The sequence below is a fragment of the Micromys minutus genome (genome assembly GCF_963924665.1).
Source record: "Micromys minutus genome assembly, chromosome: 3".
Taxonomy (NCBI): domain Eukaryota; kingdom Metazoa; phylum Chordata; class Mammalia; order Rodentia; family Muridae; genus Micromys; species Micromys minutus.
The window spans coordinates 23,058,625-23,079,387 of record NC_137972.1 but is presented as its reverse complement, the minus strand read 5'-3'; the positions used below and the strand labels follow the sequence as shown (position 1 = coordinate 23,079,387).

Below are 20,763 nucleotides of genomic sequence, written 5' to 3'. Positions count from 1 at the left end.
GAAACATGTGTGATTTCATGAAAATAGTTTGTGGGTTTAATTACTATAGAACTGTGCTGCAATTTAAAATTAAGGATGGTGATAGTTCTTGATGTTATTTTACTGTTTATTATGTTAATTCTACAGATTCATGACTATGGGAGATCATTCCTTTTTTAAATAGCTTCTTATATTTCTTTATTCAAAGACTTAAAGTTTTATGATAAAAATTTATGGCTTTATTTCTTAGTTAACAAAACATATTTTATATTTTTGTGCCTATCATGAACTGTGTTGTTTTCTTGATTTTTTTCCTCAATCTATTTCTCTTTTTTATATAGGAAGGCTGATAATACTTTTGAGTTAATCTTGTGGCCCTCTATATGCCTGAAAGTGTTTTATATGTCATAGGAGTTCCCTGATTTAGGTTGCTTATATATGTAATAATATCTTCTGCAAATAATAATATTTTGAATTTTTGTTTTCTATTTTATATCCCTTGTTCTCCTGCAGGTATCATTTTAACTAAACAATTTTATTCTTAAAAAAAACAAACATAAATATACAAATTTTAAAAGATTTTTTACATAAAACTATATGAATATATTTTAACAACTTTATTTTATAAAACAAAGATAAATGTACAGATTTAAGCATTCTTGCATAAAATTATGCAACACATTTTTGTCAGTACTTGTTTCTTTTTTTTAAAGGTTTGATAATGTGATAAAGATCTTACCAGTAACAATGAGCATAAAGTACATGTAAAACAAGATGCAACCTGGAAATAGTCAAAGTTTTCTTGGTGTGTAAAGATTTTTTTTTTTTTTACAATAAGCAGACAGTACATGTAATACAGGGTACAACCCGGAATTTGTCAATGTGTTCTTGGTGGATAAGGATTGAGCATGACTCTTTCTTTGCTTTGTTTTGTTTTCTTTTTTTCTTGGACTTCATACAGTCTGTGAGTTGTTTCTGGGGCAGTGCGAGCCTCTGGGGTTAGCATCCCACTATCAGTGACTGCATATTTTTATTCAGTACTTGATTTTTTAAAGGTTTGATAGTATCCATTAAAATATCACTAGTTGAAATGAGCATAAAGTACATGTAAAGCAAAACATAACATGGAAAGAACAAAAGTATTCTGAAAGTATAAATATTAAAAATAATGATTTTTAAGTACCAAGAATTGCCACAAAGCTACATTATTAGCTCTTGAATTTTTAATGATTTAATGTCTAGGTATAACACACACTAGGAGGGTGATATACATTTATTTTTATTTTTCTTATACAAAAGCCTAAGGCTTCCAATTTTTTGGCCTTTCTTTTTTTTTCTTTACTTTTTTTTTCATTTTTGAGCTTCATGTAGTCTGTGAGTTGTTTCTTGGGGATTCAGAACTTTCTGGAGCCAGTATGCAATTTTTTGTGACTGCATATTATGTCTCTTTATTTGTGACTAGGATACCTCACTCAGGATAATATTTTCTAGATCCATCCATTTGCTTAGGAATTTCATAAAGTCATTGTTTCTAATAGCTGAGTAGTACTCTATTGTGTATATGTATCACAATTTCTGTATCCATTCATCTACTAAAGGACATCTGGGAACATTCCAGCTTCTTGATACTAAAATTAAAGCAGCTATGAACATGGTGGAGCATGGGTACTTATTATATGTTGGAGAATCTTTGGCATAAATGCCCAGAAGTGTAATAACTGGGTCCATGGGTAGTACTATGACCAATTTTCTGAGGAACAACCAGACTGATTTCCACAGTGGTTTTAGGAGTTTGCAATTCCACAAAAAATGGAGAAGTGTTCCTCTTTCTCCACATCCTCACCAGCATCTGCTGTCATATGAATTTATGATCTTGGCCAATCTGACTGATGTAAGGTGGAATCTCAGGGTTGTTTTGATTTGCATTTCCCTGATGACTAGGGATGTTGAGCATGTCCTTGGGTGCTTCTCAGCCATTTGATATTCCTTATTTGAAAATTCTTTGTTTAGCTCTGTACCCAATTTTTAATAGAATTTTTTGATTCCCTGGAGCCTAATTTCTTCAGTTCTTTGTATATATAGCATTTTAGACCTTTATCAGATGTGGGATTCGTAAAGATCTTTTCCTAATCTGTTGGCTGCTGTTTTGTTTTCTTGACAGTCTCCTTAGCCTTACAAAAATTTTGCAATCTCATGGAGTCCAATTTATTGATTCTTGACCTTAAAGCATAAGCCACTGGTGTTCTGTTCAGAAAGTTTTCCCCATGCCAATGTGTTCTAAATTTTCCTCACTTTCTCATACAAGAGTTTCCATTCATCTGGTTTTATGTGAAGATCTTTGGTCCACTTGCACTTGAGCTTTGTACAAAAAGATAAGAAAGGATCAGTGTTCATTCTTCTCCATGCTGAATGGCAGTTGAACCAACACCATTGGTTGAAGAGGCTGTCCATTTTCCATTGAATGTTTTCACCTCCTCTTTTAAAGATTATGTGACCATATGTGTGAGAGTTCATTTCTAAATCTTCTATTCTGCTCCAATGATCTACATGCCTATCTCTGTACCAGTACCATACATTTTTCAATGCAATTGCTTTGTAATATAGCTTGAGGTAAAGGATGGTACTTCCTGTAGAAGTTATCTTGTGGTTGATAATGGATTTCACTCTTCTGGGTTTTTTGTTATTCCAGATGAATTTGCAAGTTGCTCTTTCCAACTCTATGAAGAATTGAGTAGGAATTTTGATGGGGATTGCAATGAATCGATAGATTGCTTTTGATAAAATGGCCCTTTTTTACACTGTTGATCCTTCCAATCTATGAACATGGGAAATCTTTCCATTTTCTGAAACCTTCTTCAATTTTCTTCTTCAGAGACTTGAAGTTCTTGTCATACAGATCATTCACTTACTTAGTTAGGGTCACACCAAGGTATTTCATATTATTTGTGACTGTTGTGAAGAGTATCTTTTACAAAATTTCTTTCGCAGCATATTTGTCCTTTGAGTAGAGGAAGGCTACTGATTTATTTGAGTTAATTTTATATCAAGCCACTTTGCTGAAGTTGTTAATCAGCAGTAAAAGTTCTCTGGTGAAATTTTTGAGGTCACTTAAATATATAATCATGTCATTGGCAAATAGTGATATTTTGATTTCTTCCTTTGTAATTAATATCCCTATTACTTCCTTTTGCTGTCCAATTGCTCTGTCCAGTACTTGCAGTACTATATTGAATAGGTAGTGGGAGAGTAGGCTACCTAGTCTATTCCCTCATTTTAGTGGGATTGCTTGAATGTCCTTTAGTTTGACATTAGCTATTGGTTTGTTGTGAATTGCTTATATTATGTTTAGATATGGGCCTTGGATTTCTGCCCTTTACAAGATTTTTAACATAAAGGGGTGTTGAATTTTTTCAAATGCTTCCTCGGCATCTAGTGAGTTGATCATGTGGTTTTTTTTCCTTTGAGTTTGTTTATATGGTGAATTATGTTGATGAAATTGTGTATATTGAACCATCTCTGAATCCCAGAGATGAAGCCTTAATCACGCTGAAAGATTGTTTTGATGTGTTTGTGGATTCAGTTTTCAAGAATATTAATGAGTAATTTTGCATCAATGTTCATGAGACAAATTGGACTGAAATCCTCTCTCTTTGCAGGTCTTTATTTATGAACAACTTTATTTTAAAAAACAAAGATAAGTGTACAAATTTTAAGCATTATTGCATAAAAGAATACAAATACATTTTTGTCAGTGCTTAGTTTTTTTTTTAAGTTTTATTGTGTGCATTAAGATCTTGCTAGTAACAATGAGCATAGAGTACATGTAAACAGGATGTAACCTGAAATTAGTCAATGTTTTCTTGGTGTGTAAGGATTAAGCATAATGGTTTTTTCATCTTTTTTTTTTTTGATTGAACTTAATATAGTCTGAAACCTGTTTCTGGGGTATTCAGAGCTTTCTGGGGTTAGTATTCAATTATCAGTGACTGCATATTATGTCTGTTCTTTTGTGACTGAGTTATCTTACTCAGGATGATATTCTCTAGATGCATCCATTTTCTTAAGAATTTCATAAAGTCATCGTTTCTGATAGCTGAGTAGTACTCCATTGTGTAAATATACCATAATTTTTGTGTCCATTCATCTACTGAAGGACATATGGGTTCTTTCCAGATTCTGGGTATTATAAATAGGGCTAATATGAATATTGTGGTACATATGTCTTTAATGTATGATGTAGCTTCTCTGGGGTATATGCCTAGAAGTGGAATAACTGGTATTGTGTCCAATTTTCTGAGGAATTGCCAGAAGATATCCAGAGTGGTTATACCAGTTTACAACCCCACCAACAATGGAAAAGTGTTCCACTTTCTCCACCTCCTCATCAGTATCTGCTGTCATCTGAATTTTTGATCTTGGCCAATCTGACTGATGTAAGATGGAATCTCAGGGTTGTTTGATTTGCATTTCTCTGATGGCTAATAATGTCGAGCACTTCCATAGATGCTTCTCAGCGATTCAATATTCTTAAATTGAGAACATGTGTTTCAGCTCTGTACCCCATTTTTAATAGGGTTGATTGGTTCTCTGGTGTCTAGCTTCTTGAGTTCTTTGCATACCTTAGATATTAGGCCTTTATCTGATGTGGGCTTTGTAAAGATGTTTTCCCACTAAGTTGGTTGCCATTTTGTTTTCTTGACAGTGTACTTAGCCTTTCAGAACCTTTGCAATATCATTAAGTCCCATTTGTCAATCTTTGACTTTAGAGCATGAGCCATTGTTGTTCTCTTCATGAAATTTTCTACTGTTCCTATGTGTTCTAAGGTTTTCCCTACTTTCTCTTTTAATAGTTTCAGTGTACCTGGTTTCATGTGGAGATCGTTTATCCACTTGCACTTGAGCTTTGTATATCTCCTTGTAGGTCTTTGTGTAGTTTAGGAATGAGAGTTACTGCGGCTTTCAACAATGAGTTGAGTAGTGGTTCATCTGGCTCCCTTTTGTGGAAATTTTCGAGCATATTGTTATTAGCTCTTCAGTGAATATCTGATAAAATTCTGCAGGGAACCCAAATAGTCCTGGATTATTTTTTTGGGGGGGGAGGCTTTTGATGGCTGCTACTATTTCTCTATGTGTTGTTGGATTGCTTAGATAGTTTGTCTGATCATCACTTAACTTTAGTATCTGGTATCTGTCTAGAAATTTGTCCATTTCTTCCAGGTTTACAGTTTCGTTGAGAATAGGCTTTTGTAGTAGGATCTGATAAATTCTTGAATTTCCTCAGTTTCTCTCATTATGTCTCCCCTTTCATTTTTGATTTTGTTAATTTTGATACTCTCTCTGTGCCCTCTAGTTAGTCTTGCTAAGAGTTTGTCCATTTAGTAGATTTTCTCAAAGCTTCTGGTTTGGTTTATTCTTTGTATGATTATTTTTCTCTACTGGCCATTTCTGCCATGTTTTTGATTATTTCCAGCCAACTATTGCTCTTTGATGTATCTGCTTCTTTTAGTTCTAGAGCTTTCAGGTGTGCTGTCAAGCTGCTAGTGTATGCTTTCTCCAATTTCTTTTTATAAGTACTCAGAGCTATGAGATTTTTTTTTCAGTACTGCTTTCATTGTATCCCATTTGTTTTGTATTTGCACTTTGATTTTCATTAAATTCTGAAAAGTCTTTAATTTCTTTCTTTATTTCTTCCTTGACTAGCCTATTGTTGGGTAGAGCATTGTTCAGCTTCCATGTGTATGTGGGCTTTTTGTTGTCGTTTTTATGATTAAATTCCTGCCTTAGTCCATGGTGATCTGATAGGATGCATGAGAATATTTCAATCTTCTTATATGTGTTGAGTCTTGTTTTGTGACTTTACATTTACTATTTGAAAAGTTACAGTGAGGAGCTGAGAAGAAGGTATATTATATTGTTTTAGGATGAAATGATCTCAGATGCCTGTTGTTTCCAATTGGTTCATAACCTCTGCTAATGTCGCTGTGTCTCTGTTGAGTGTCTGATTCCATGATCGGTCTATTGAAGAAAGTGGGATTTTGAAGTCTCCCAATATTATTGTGTATGGTGCAATATATTTTTGAGCTTTTTAGGGTTTCTTTTATGAATTTGGATGCTCTTGTATTTGGAGCATAGATGTTTAGTATTGAGAGTTCATCTTGATAGAATTTTTTCCTTTAATGTGTAAAAATTGTCCTTCCTTATCTTTTTGATAAAATTTTGTTAAAGTCTATTTTATTCAATATTAGAATTGCTATTTCAGGTTTTCTTATTGCTATTTACTTGGAAGCTTTTTCCAGCCTTTTACTCTGAGGTGGTGTCTGCCTTTGTCTCTGAGATCAGTTTCCTGAATGCAGCAAAATATTGAATCCTACTTACATATTCAATCTGAGAATCTATTTCTTCTTGGGGGAACTGAGTCCATTGATGTTAAAATATATTAAGGAATAGTGATTCTTGTTTCCTGTTATCTGTGTTTCTTGAGGTATAATTACGTTTGTGTCTTTCTTTTTTCAGTTATCTTGCATAGTTATTTTCTTGGTTTCCCTAGAGTATAGATTCCCTCTCTGTGTGATAATAGATGGGGTTTCCATTATTATCTGTGTAGAGCTGGATTTGTGGTCAGATATTGTATATAATTAGATTTGTTCTGCACTATCTTGGTCTCTCTATCTATGGTTATTGAGTTTTTTGGTGGATATAGTAACCTGGACTGGCATTTCTGTTCTCTTAGAGTCTCTATGATGTCTATACAGGATCTTCAAGCTTTCCTAGTCTCTGTTGAGAAGTCAGGTGTAGTTCTTTTTGGTGTGCCTTTATATATTACTTGTCCTTTTAAATTTTTCTACTTTCCTCTTGCCATCTTGTTATCTGTGATTATAGGTTATCTTCTTGTCACTGACTGGCACCTATCTCTCCTGTAGATCTTATGACTTGGCCATTTCTCTAGTCCTAAAAGGGCACCATTCAAGAGAGCACCTCAAGGTCTGTGCTCTGAGAACTCCTGGTGATATTTCCCTGGATTGTGTCCCAGGCTCTCTGCTGGTCCAGGTGAAATATCACCTGTGCAGCTAATCTGGGGACACAGGTTTTGCCTGGCAGATCCAGAGTCCTGATGACAGAGACCCAGCCCTCACTGTGGGCTGAAAAGGCTCCTTCAGGTTTCTATTTGCTATAAAGCACATTTGGTTTATATCATCTCTTATCTCCAGTATTTTTTGAGATTTTGTCTCAGTGTGTCTGTATTTGTGTGTGTGTCTGTGTGTGTGTGTGTGTGTGTGTGTGTGTGTGTGTGTGTGTGTGTGTGTGATATAGGTCTGCTGCTCTCATGGATAAGCTATATGATAAATGTTTGATATGCAGAACAATAATGAAAGCCACAGAATCATACAGTTAGAGAAAGAGGGGAGAGATAAAGTAACCAGGTTTATTTGCATCTCTGTTACTTATAGTGCAAGTTCTGAATGTTTTTTCTCAGCTCCATCCATTCTTACAAAAGTGCCAACTTGGAACATGCACCAATGAGGAGAATGTTGTGAACAAGGAGGTTTCTGCCACCAAGCTTGACATCCTTAATTACCAGTCTCAGCGACGCCTCACCAGTGCTCAAGTGAAAGTTGGCGAGTTTATCTTTGAATCTCACAGTGTTCAGCATTTTTTCCTAAATGACAAACTTCTAACATGGGGTGAACACCACAATAAGGTGAGTATCTTTGAGGGTGGGCACATCAGCTGTTCTAAATGTGGAATTCCTCAAAGAGCAGGGTTGCCAGAAGTCATCACCTTTTGGCCTAAGAAGAACAAATTGATTTAATTGCCAATAGTTATCTGATTCTGTGCCCACAATAGTAAGAAAGAATTAATGTTTAGAGGCTATATGCTTTTAACCTTCATCACTGGGTTCCAGTTCAGTACCTGACTGTTTGTGTGGAACCCCAGCAAGTTATCTTGTTCCTCTCTATTTCTATTAGAGTTATGTCTATGACTCACTCTTTCAAATCATTCTCTGATTGATCATCTTATCTGCGCCTCAATTAGAAGTTACTTTCTAGCAAGGTGAGTTTCCTTCTACAAACTAATTTTACCTTTCTTTTTTAGGATTAAGGATGTGCTAAAAGCTAACCCATACCAGAACTAAAAAAGTATTTTAGAATAAATAACAGAATCCCAGTGTACATAAAGTGATTAAATACCCTGTACAGATATTTCTAAATTTAAAATTTAAAGCTATATTCACACCTATCCCCTTAATTTGGAACTGTTCACCCGAAATACCTCACTGATAAGATTAAAATAGTAATAGTAATAGTAATGGGAAACATTTTGGTCTTCAATGGATCCAGTACATTTTCTCCAGTGGAAGACACTGGGCATATCAAAAACAACAATTCAGGTCTCATGTCCAGGAGTAATTTGCCAGAAAAATATTTATATTAATACTTTATGTGGTCACAGTTTGGTGGGTTTTGTTTTGATTTGTTTTTCTTTTTGTGCTGTTGTATTTGTTTTTCTATGTTTCTAGTGACTGTTATTTTATTGGGATTGTAGTTTGTTCTTTGAGAAAAAACATAAATTTGGGTGGACTAGGAAGACCAAAGGATCTAGACAGAATTAGGGGAAGGGAAGTATATGATCAACCTATATTTAAAGATTCAAAATCATTTTAACTATAACAAAATATTAGTTTGAAATATAATAAAAATAACAGCTGAATAACATAATAAAACAAGAGTTTGAAAGGGAGAGAAAGGAGAGAGAGAGAGAGAGAGAGAGAGAGAGAGAGAGAGAGAGAGAGAGAGAGAAGAAAGAGAGAGAAAAGGAAGAGAGACACGTGCACTTTGGCTTTTCACTCTCTAAAAACATGGAAATTCTTGATAATTACAGTACAAAAAGGTACTGCTGCAATCTACCATGTCACTGCTGATACTGACTGTCATGTACTGACTCTCTTCTCTCCCATGCCTTTTATACAGTCTCCTACTGCTGTCTGCAGTCAGAGTTGTCAACTTGGATTTAGGAAAACACCTGTTCGAGGGAGACCATCCTGTTGTTTTGATTGTCTCCCATGTCCACATGGAGAGATTGCAAATGAAACAGGTAGAAATTTTTGGAAGTGATTCTAAATACAAAAAAAAAAATCTATAAGTGGCTCTGAATGTGGAAATTTCAAGAAATATTTCTGAGTGTAGGAATTTTGAGAAATGATTCTAGATGTGGGAATGATTCACAGCAGGACAAGGGTGAGTAAAACAAAGCCTGAAGTCACAGTTACAGTAATATAGCTAACACCTATTCATTTAAAACAACTTCTTGCTGGATGAAGGTGGCAAAAATTTTAATCCTAGCACTCAGTGGGTGGATCTCTGTAATCAAGTTCAGCCTGGTCCTCAGAATGAGTTAGAGTACAGGTAGGGCTACACAGAAAAATCCTGTCCTGAATAACAAAGAAAAAACAAATAAAAATCTTGATCTCCACCCAGGCTGGCTGTTCACCTTTCAGAGTGCAGGATTACAGGTGTGCAGTATGGTGTCTTGCTGTAATCATATTTCTAAATAAAGACAGGTCCCAGGCAAGTGTCATTGAGAGGGAATGAAGTCTCAGCTTAGTGAATTAGACTTCCCGTTTCACTGCATATGCCTTAAATATTCAAAGATCTACCTCTACCTGTTTATTACAAAAGACATTATGTGAAGATTACCAAATCTTTCTGTAAAACAATAGTAAACTCCAGTACCTTAAATATATTTGATGAATATTTGTTGAAAATAAAGTGCAAAATTGTTTTTCTTTAATAAATTTCTAATTAAGTTCAATAAATGAACGAAATTAAGGAAGTCACCAAAGTGAGCATTTTTTATCCCCCAAAAAAACTTTCACCTAAAATGTATTGTCTTCAGCATTATTTTATTTTAATTGCCACTTTATTTTTTTTTAAAGAGGGATACATATAATGATTTTAAAGGCATTTTTGTATAACATTATATAAATATATTTTTAGTACTTAATTCTTTTAGAAGTTTGATAGCATGCATTGAAATCCCACTAGTTACCATAAGCATTAAATATATGTAGGACAGAATGTAACATGGAAACAGATTTCTTGCTGAGTATAAATTAAGAATAATTATCTGTAAATATGAAAAATTACCACTAGGCTATTATCTTAGCTCTTGGACTATTAATGATTTAAGGTCCATGTGTACCACACACTGAGAGGGTACTTTACTATTACATGTATTTTTTTTCCAAAGAAGGACTGAGGGTTTCTTTTCTTCTTCTTCTTCTTCTTCTTCTTCTTCTTCTTCTTCTTCTTCTTCTTCTTCTTCTTCTTCTTCTTCTTCTTCTTCTTCTTTTTCTTTTTTAGCTTCATATATCCTGTGAGTTGTTTCTGGGGAGTTCAGAGCTTTCTGGGGTTAGAATCCAATTATCAGTGACTAAATATTATGTCTGTTCTTTTGTGACTGGTTTACCACACTCAGGATGATATTCTCTAGATAGACCCATTTTCTTAGGAATTTCATAAAGTCGTTTCTGATAGCTGAGTAGTTCTCCATTGTATAAATATACCACAATTTTTGTATGTATTCATCTAGTGAAGGATGTCTGGGTTTGTTCCAGCTTCTGGCTGTTATAAATAGGGATTCTTTGAACATTATGGTTAATGTTTCTTTATTGTATGTTGCAGCATCTCTGGGGTATATGCCTAGAAGTGGAATAAATAGGTCTTCAGGTAGTATTATGTCTAATTTTCTGAGAAAACGCCAGAATGATTTCCATAATGGTTGTACCAGTTTACAACTCCAACAAGAGTGGAGGAGTGTTCCACTTTCTCCACATCCTTGCCAGCATCTGCTGTCTTCAAGTTTTTGATCTTAGCCATTCTGACTGGTGTAAAGTGGAATCTCAAGTTTGTTTTGATTTGCATTTCCCCAATGACTAAGAATGCCTAGCACTAGCTTAAATGCTTCTCAGCCATTCAATATTCCTCAAATGAGAACTTTTTGTTTAGCTCTGTACTTAAATATTAAATAGGATTGTTTGATTCTATGATGTCTAACATCTTGAGTTCTTTGTATAACTTGAATGTTAGGTATCTATAAGATATGGGGTTAGTAAAGATCTTTTCCCAATCTGATGGCTGCCTTTCTGTTTTCTTTAAAGTGTCCTTAGCCTTACAGAAATGTTAAAATCTCATTAAGTCCCATTTCTCAGCTTAGAGCACAAGCCATTTGTGTTCTGTTCAGGATATTTTACCCTGTGCCTAACTGTTCTAAGTCTCTCTTCTAATAGTTTCAATGTACCTGGTTTAATGTGGAGATCTATGATCCACTTGCACTTGAGCTTTGTACAAGGAGATAAGAAAGGTTGTATTTTCATGCCTCTGCATGCTAAGTGCCAGGTCAACACCGTTTGTTAAAGAAGCTCTCCTTTTTTCATTGAATGTTTATAGCTCCTTTGTCAGAAATCAAGTGGCAATATGTGAGAGGGTTCATTTCTGGATCTTTTATTTTATTCCTTTGATCCACAAGCCTAATTCTGTACCACTACCATGCAGTTTTTAACACAATTTGCTTGTAATGTAGCTTGAGGTCAGGAATGGTGATTCCCACAGATGTTTTCTTATTGTTGAGGATGGATTTCGATATTCTACGTTTTTTGTTATTCCAGATGAAATTGTACATTGCTCTTTCCAACACTATATAGATTTGGGTTGAAGTTTTGATGGGGATTGCATTGAATCTGTAGATTGCTTTTGGTAAGATGGCCAATTTACAATGTTGATCCTTCCAATCCATGAGCATAGGAGATTTTTCAATCTTCTGAGATCTTCCTTGATTTCCTTCATCAGAGATTTGAAGTTCTTATCATACAGGTCCTTCACTTGCTTAGTTAGTGTCACACCCAGGTATTTCATGTTGTTTGTGAATATTATAAAGGGTTTCTTTTCCCCAATTTCTTTCTGCATATATTTGTCCTTGAGTAGAGTAAGGGTACTGATTTATTTGAGTTAATTTTATATCCAGCCACTTTGCTGAACTTGTTCATCGGCTGTAGGAGTTCTCTGGTGGAATTTGTGGGGTCACTTAAGTACACTATCATGTCATCTGCAAATAGTGATGTTTTTACTTCTTCCTTTCCAATTTATAGCCCTTTGATTTCCTTTTGCTGTCTGATTGCTTTCACCAGGATTTCCAGAACTATGTTGAATAGGTAGGGGAAGAGTGTGTAGCTGTGTCTAGTCCCTGATTTTAGTAAGATTGCTTCAAGTTTCTCACCATTAAGTTTGATGTTGGTTAATGGTTTGCTGTATATTGTTTTTATTATGTTTAGGTATGGGTCTTGGACTCCTGTTCTTTCCAAGACTTTTAACAAAAAAGGGTGTTGAATTTTGTCAAATGCTTTCTCAGTATCTAGTGAGATGAACACGTGGTATTTCTCTTTGAGTTTGTTTATATGGTAGATTACTTTGATGGATTCCTGTATATTAAATAATCCCTGCATCCCAAGGATGAAGCCTACTTAATCATGGTGAATGATCCTTTTGAAGTGATCTTGGATTCGATTTGAAAAGATTTTATTGAGTATTTTAGCATCAATGTTCATAAGGGAGATTGGTCTGAAGTTCTCTTTCCATGTAGGGTCTTTGGTGGTTTAGGAACAAGAGTTATTGTGGCCTCGAAAAATGAGTTAGGTAGTGTTCCATCTGATGCTATTTTGTGGAATAGTTGGAAGGTATTAATATTACGTGGTCAATAAATGTCTGATATAACTCTGCATTGAACCCTTCTGGACCTGGGCTTTTTTTTTTTTTTTTTTTTTTTTTTTTTTTTTTTTGGAACGCTTTTGATGACTGCATCTATTTCTGTAGGTCTTATGGAAATATTTAGATGGTTTACCTGATCCTGTTTAATTTTAGTATCTGGTATCTGTCTAAGAATTCATCCATTTCCTCCATATTTTCCAGGTCTGTTGAGTATAGCCTTTTGTAGTAGCATCTGATGGTTTCTGAAATATCCTCAGTTTCAGATGTTATATCTCCACTTTCCTTTTTGATTTTGTTAATTTGAATACTCTCTTTTTGCCCTCTAGTTTGTCTGGCTAAGGATTTATCAATAGTGTTCATTTTCTCAAAGAACCAGCTCCTGATTTTGTTGATTCTTTTAATGGTTTTGTTTCTATTATTTCAATTTCTGCTCTGAGTTTGATTATTTCTTGCCATCTATCCTCTTCGGTTTATCTGCTTCTTTCTGTTCTAGAGTTTTCAACTGTGCTATCAAGTTGCTTGTGTATGATTTCTCCAGTTTCTTTTTGGAAGCATTCAGAGATATGAGATTTTTCTCTTAGCTGCTTTCATTGTATCCCACATGTTTGGGCATGTCGTGCTTCATTTCTATTAAATTGTAGAAAATCCTTAATTTCTTTCTGTTTTTCTTTTTTGACCATGCTCTCGTTTAATAGAGCATTATTCAGTTTCCATGTGTATATGGGCTTTTTGTTGTATTTGTTGTTACTAAAGATCAGCCTTAGTCCATGGTGATCTGCTAGGTTTCATGGGAGTGCTCCAATCTTATATCTATTGAGGTTTGTTGTGTGCCCGATTATATGATCATTTGTGGAGAAGGTGCCATGAGGTACTGAGAAGGTGTATTCTTTTTTTGAAGGTGAAATATTCTGTAGATGTCTATTAATTCCAATTGGTTCTAAACCTCTGTGAGTTTCACTGAGTCCTTGTTCAGTTTCTGCGTCCATTATCTGTCTTTTGTTAAGAGTGTGCTGTTGAGGTCTCCCAGTATTATTGTGTTTGGTCCAATGTATTTTTTGAGCATTAGTAGGATTTCTTTTATGAATATGTTTACTCTTGTATTTGGACCATATATGTTAAGAATTGAGAGTTCTTCCTGATAAATTTTCCCTGTAATGAGTAAAAGGTATAATTTTCTGCTTTTTTGATAACTTTTGGTTGAAAATCAACTTTATTCAATATTAGAATAGGTACTCCAGCTTTTTCTTGGGGCTGTTTGCTTGAAAGGTTTTCCCAACCTTTTACTCTGAGATAGTGTCTTTGTCTCTAACATGATTTTCCTGTATGCATCAAAATGCTGGATTCTGTTTTTGTATCCAGTCTTATAGCCCATGTCTTTTTATTGGGGAATTTAGTCCATTTATGTTAACGGATATTAAGGAATAGTGGTTACTGTTTCCTGATATTTTTGCTATTAGTGGTAGAATTGTGTCTGTGTATCTTTCTTCTTTTGGATTTCTTGCTTATTTATATTCTTGTTTTTACTACTATGTAGTTTCCCTCCTTGTAGTAGGTTTTCCACTAATTATTTTAACAACTTTATTTTAAAAAACAAAGGTACATGTACAGATTTTAAGCATTTATGCATAAAATATGTGAATACATTTTTGTCAGCACTTGATTTTTTAAAGGTTTAATAGTATGCATTAAAATCTTACTAGTTACAATGAACATAAAGTACATGTAAAAGAAGATGTAACCTAGAAATAGTCAAAGTTTTCTTGGTGTATAAAGATTAAGCATAATTGTTTTTCTTTTTCTTTTTCATGAACTTCATAAAGACTGTGAGTTGATTCTGGGGTGTTCAGGGCTTTCTGGGGTTAGTATCCAATTATCAGTGACTGCATATTATGTTTGATTTTTTGACTGGGTTACCTCACTCAGGATGATATTCTCTAGATGCATCCATTTTCTTAAGAATTTCATAAAGTCATTGTTTATGATAGCTGACTAGTACTCCATTGTGTAAATATACCACAATTTTTGTATCCATTAATCTACTGAAGGAAATCTGGGTTCTTTCCATCTTCTGGCTACTATAAATAGGGCTGCTATGAACATTGTGGTGCATGTGTCTTTGTTGTATGTTGGAGCTTCTCTGGGTCATATGCCCAGAAGTGGAATAACTAGGTCTTCAGGTAGGACTATGTCCAATTTTCTGAGAAATTGCCAGACTAATTTCCACAGGGGTTGTACAAGTTTACAACCACACCACGAGTGGAGGAGTGTTCTTGCTTCTCCACATCCTTACCAAAATCTGCTGTTATCTGAATTTTTTATCTTAGCCATTATGGTTTGTGTGAAGTTTAATCTCAGGGTTGTGTTGAGATGACTTATAATTAAAGGCTAAGCTTACATTTACCTATTATTCTTTGTAGTGCTGGATTTGTGATCAGATATTGTGTAATTTAGTTATGTCCTAGAATATCTTGGTCTCTCCATCAAAGGTGACTGAGAGTTTTGCTGGATACAGCTGCCTGGGCTGATGCTTGTCTTCTCTTAGGGTCTGTATGATGTCTGTCCAGGATCTTCTAGCTTTCATAATTTCTGTTGAGAAGTCTGGTGTAATTCTGATTTGTCTGCTTTTATGTCTTACATGACCTTTTTCCCTTACTGCATTTAGTATTCTTTCTTCATTTTGCACACTTGGTGTTTTGACTATTATGTGTCAGGAAGAATTTATTTTCTGATCCACTTATTTGGAGCTCTGTATGTTTATTTTATGCTCATGGTCATCTCATACTTAAGGGTATGGAAGTATTCTTCTACAGTTTTGTTGAAGATATTTACTGTGCTCTTAGTTGATATTCTTCACCCTCTTCTATTCCTGTTATATTAGATTTGGTCTTCTCATTGTGTTCTGGATCTCCTGGACATTATGGATAGGAGCCTTTTGGCTTTTGTATCTTCTTTGACTGTTTTGTCTATGTTTTCAATGTTGCCTTCACTCCTGAGATTCTCTCTTTTACTTCTTCTAGTTTGTTAGAGGTGCTTGCATCTTTGACTCCTGATTTCCTTTTCTGGTTTTCCACCTCCAGGGTTGTCTCTTTTAGTGTTTTCTTTATTTTTTCTATTTCTATTTTCAATTCCTTCATCTCTTTGGTTCTCTTTTTCTCTAGTTCTTTGATTTCTTTGAGTGTTTTTTCTATTTCGTATTTAAAAGTTTCCAATTCTTTATGGTTGTCCTCCCATTTTTGTTTAAGTGAGTTATTGATGCTCTACTAAAAGATCTCCATTATCATCTTAAGGTATGATTTCAGGTCTGAGTCTTCTTTTTCTGGAGTGTTTGGCATTTTGCTGCTTGCTGTGACAGGAGAGCTATGTTCTGATGTTGCCAGGTTGTCTTGGTTTCCATTGCTTAAGTTCTTTTGCTTTCCTCTTGACAACTTGTTGTCTGTGATTAATCGTGGTCCTGGTGTGAGTAATTGGTACATGTCTCTCCTGTGTATCTGAGGGCCCAAGATTTTCACGAGAAAAACTGATACTCTGTTTTAACTTTTGATGGGCAAGTAGTGAGTTCTGTTACCAGTGACTCAGCTCTGTCTTTATGGGCTCAGATGTGGGAGCCCTTATGAGGATTTTCTCGTAGCTCAGCACTGTGCCCACAGGTCCTGAGTACTAACGGTAGAGACCTGGCTCTTTCTCTAGTCCACTACAGACCCTTTCCCAATAGCACAGTTCTTTCTGCACTTTGAGAACTCCCAATTTGCTCTGCTGGGCCAATCTGTCAGACACCTATCTATTCTAGGTGTAAGGGGGTCTTTAGAGTTTAACTTCAAGTACTTCCTTTCTCGGGCAATACCAGGCTCCCACTGACAAGGGCTTGTGATTTACTGTGGGCCTGTGTGTATAGACTTTGGGCTAAGGCTTTCCTTGCAGATCCCAATTCTCTATGCAAGAGTTCCAGCTCCACTGAACCAGAGGGTTACATTTTCTGCATGCTCACCCTAGACCTCTCAGTGCTTTGGCTACTCACAGCACAGTCTCGCCAGACCTGTGTCCCTGGATCTCCCCAGTTCCTGGTTGCAAATGGCCTGAGTGTTAGGTCCACACACAATGGCTTTCGGACCAATACCAAGTCCTTATTCCATGGCTCCTGCTCCCCTGATCCAAAGAGAGGGCCTCGTTCTCCGGATGCTTGGCCTAGACCTCTTTGTGCTTTGGCTGCTCGAGAGGCAGTCTCACCAGGCCTGTGTCCTTGGATCTCTGCTGTTCCAGGTGGCAAATATCTTGAGCATTTGGTCTGCACACAAGGGCTTTCAAGGCAGATACCAAATCTCTGTGGCAGAGTTCCTGCTCCCCTGAACAAACTGGAGGGCAGTATTTTCAGTATGCTTAGCCTAGCCCTTTCTGTTCTTTGGCTACACACAGCACAGTCTCATCAGGCCTGTGTCCCTGGATCTCCGCTGTTCCCAGTGGCAAAATCCAGCATTATTTTTAAAACAATTGAAATCAAAAAACAAAAAAAAAAAAAATAGCACAGATTCTAAATATTGATGTAAGTAAATGTTAGGAAGGTTTCTTTTTCTAGGCCGTCCTGTCAGAGGTCTGCTCTGGCAGACTGGTTGTCTCCTGGGGATATCGAAGGGGGAAAGAGAGAAAAGAGTGTCAAGGACTGGCAATAATTGTTCTTGTGAAATGTTTAGAGCTTTGTGTATATACTATATGTTTATATATACATATACAAACATATATACATACACACACACACACACACACACACACACACACACACACACACATATATACATTTACCAGTCTTAAGTCTTTGAAGTGATAGCTGGCCTTACTCTCTCAGTTACTCTTGAGGCCAGAGAGTGCAGGCATTTAGCACCTCATAGTAAAACTTCTGAGGATTGAGTAAAGTAGCCTTTGTTCTTATCTCGGAAGGAACCTGGAGGCTAGGACTCTCAACCTGCTACTGAAAGTCTCAAGAAAAAAAAAACACTCTCAAAATTGATTTTAATAATTATTTCTTAGTTCTTCTCCAAAAAGTACATCTCCTCCAAAAATACTCTAGTTTGCATAGTTTTATGCAAAAATGCTTTTAAAAATCTGTACATTTATCTCTGTTGTTTTAATAAAGTTGTTTAAATAAAAAAAATAATTATTATTATTTCTTAGTTCTTCTCCAAAAAGTACATCTCCTCCAAAAATACTCTTATCAAAAGTTTTTTCTTAATTTCTAAGTTGCTTTTTAATTTCTACATTCCCTTTTAGTTTTTAAGTTTCCACTTAATTTCTAAGTCCCCTTTTATTTCTAAGTTATTCTACTATGATGTCCTTCTTCCCATCTTGCCCTCTACCCTGCTTTGATGTAATAATGGCATACAACGTATTCTTTACTAGATTTTTGTACCATTTCTAGGGGAATAGATCACTTGGTTTTTACAACCATCTTTTCTTGATTTTTTTAATAAAAGTTCAACCATAAATTCAAATCATAAATTAAATAAGTTTACAATAGGTATTGTTTACATATGTATCCATTGGTACTCAACATTCATTCCCGGGAATAATACTATGGATTCATTGAAATTTAAAATCCCTAATTTTTTGACTAAGTGATTATTGAATTTTGGTATAAATAGTCCCAGTCAATATTTGATCTTCTGTCCTTGCACTTACTCCAAATCATTAGTTCCCTTTTCATTACCTTTGGTTCATTGCTTTACAACCTGTTGGAATGTGCTCTAAGTAATAGATGCCTGCTTTCTATTGCTTATTATTTTGATACTTAAAGACTGACATAGTCCTCATTACAGTTTTAATATCAGAAAGAATTTAATAACAGTCCTATTATAAGGAGCTTAATAATTACCAATATAATTTTAGGGATTCTTACAGAATCTTGATTAATAATTAAGAAGTCATGTATTTGTCTATATAGAATCACTACAAGAGACTACATCTTCATTGATCTCCAGACATCTTCCCCAAAATGCTAGTACTTGGTGATAAGTGTGTGTGTTTGTATGTATATGTCTTTGTGTGTGTGTGCAAAATAAGAGGAAATGCACATTAATAGCAGAAATCTTTTCTTACATGTAATTTCTTCAGACTTGAATAGAATACAAATCCATGTTGACTTGACAGTATATGGTAAAACCATCTCAGCAGATTAACTGCTAATTTTTATCTTGTAGATGTTTCCTGTCACTTTTCATTAAAGCCAAGAGTTCACAAGGATAAGAACATCAAGGATTATGGCATTAAAAAGGCAGAGAGCCATAAAACCCAGAGAAGGGACACCTATGGTGAAGTATAATTTGTCAGACATGACAGGGTACTTGAGCACACAGATTCAGAGAGGCATGCACCATATCAAGCCAGATCAAGTCAGACAAAACCCTAGAATGGATGGGGGACAAAATAATAAATTATCACTCTTAGCTAGAAGGAAGTGATAGTAGATAGCTGCTGGAGGGAATCAGATTGTGTTTGTGTGTTTGTGTGTGTGTGTGTGTGTGTGTGTGTGTGTGTGTGTGTGTGTGTGTGTGTGTTTATTTGTTTAAAATATGTGGTCCTGATAGGCTGCCCATGTTTTGGTAGATGGCCTATATTGAGATGCATACAGGCAGGATTAAGTGAACTCAGTGAGGAAAAAAAAGTAAACTTAAGAAAAATAATCGTGGGATGGAGAGAGAGGAGTTTTAGGAGGACTGGTGGTAGAATTGATCAAAACGCATCATAGGCATATACAAAATTCTCAAGCAATGAATTATTTCTCAAAAACAAAGGGAACAAAAAGAAAACACTAAAAGCTTACAAATGAAATTTTTCTTAGTTTCTCGTATAATCAAATATAATTTTCACATTGTGTAATTTCCCCTCAACGTCATTTCTAGATTTCTTATTCTCTCATATTGTTTAAGTACACTAATGTCATGAATATATAATAGATACAGTGTATCTAGATTTTACTCTTCTAAAAAAATAACTATTTTAAATATTGCATTTCAATATTATGGTTCAGTGAATATAACCAGAGACATTACCTCCATAATAAAACAATGGTTTTGCACAAGATATGCATCCTATAGATACTTCTGGGGAATAGAATGCAATAAACAAAACTGCTTCCCTTTCAGATATGGATCAGTGCATCAAGTGTTCTGATGATCAGTATCCAAATAAACAGAGGAATCAGTGTCTCCCTAAAATTGCAGTGTTTTTGTCCCATGAAGATAATCTGGGAGCTCTTTTAGTATCTGTGGCCATTAGTTTATCTTCCTTTTCAGCCTTGATTTTAGGATTATTTATCTGCTATCGGGATACACCCATTGTCAGAGCAAATAAGAGAAATCTCAGTTATCTCCTCCTGGTTTCTCTAATGCTCTGTTTCTTTTGCTCATTACTATTCATTGGCCAACCTAGAACACTTACTTGTGTCTTGAGACAAATGATTTTTGGGGTTGTATTTTCTATCGCTGTTTCTGCTATCTTGGCAAAGACCTTCATTGTGGTTGTGGCATTCAGAGCTACAAAACCAGGAAGCACCTTAAAAATGTGGATGGTGACCCGACTCTCAAATGCTATAGTCTTCTGTGGTTCCATCATTCAAGTGTGCATCTGCGCAGTCTGGCTGGGAACCTATCCCCCTTTCGTGGATGTCGACATGCAGTCAGAGTTTGGACAAATCATCCTCTTGTGTAACGAGGGCTCCACCATCGCCTTCTACTGCGTTCTGGGGTACTTGGGCTTTCTGGCCAGTCTGAGCTTGCTTATTGCCTTTCTGGCAAGAAGGCTACCTGACAGCTTCAATGAGGCAAAAACAATCACATTTAGCATGCTGGTTTTCTGCAGTGTATGGATTTCTTTTGTACCCACTTACCTGAGCTCCAAAGGTAAAACCATGGTGGCCATGGAAATTCTTTCAATTCTGGCTTCAAGTGCTGGTTTACTGAGCTGTATATTTCTTCCCAAATGCTATGTGATCATACTGAAGTCAGGTGGCCATTCAAGAAATAAGTTTTTTAAATGA

At 35.5% G+C, this 20,763-nt stretch overlaps 1 protein-coding gene across 1 annotated transcript in view; it reads left to right on the top strand.

The window, feature by feature from the left end:
* The window catches only part of LOC308419367 (vomeronasal type-2 receptor 26-like), a gene marked incomplete at both ends in the record, with an annotated part of 116,503 nt that extends 95,740 nt beyond the window's left edge, over positions 1-20,763 (top strand). The window contains 3 exons of the mRNA XM_080915081.1: positions 7,454-7,678; positions 8,949-9,072; positions 19,871-20,763. Of these exons, the coding sequence (XP_080771207.1) occupies positions 7,454-7,678; positions 8,949-9,072; positions 19,871-20,763 (1,242 nt within the window). The remainder of the gene's footprint in view (positions 1-7,453; positions 7,679-8,948; positions 9,073-19,870) is intronic.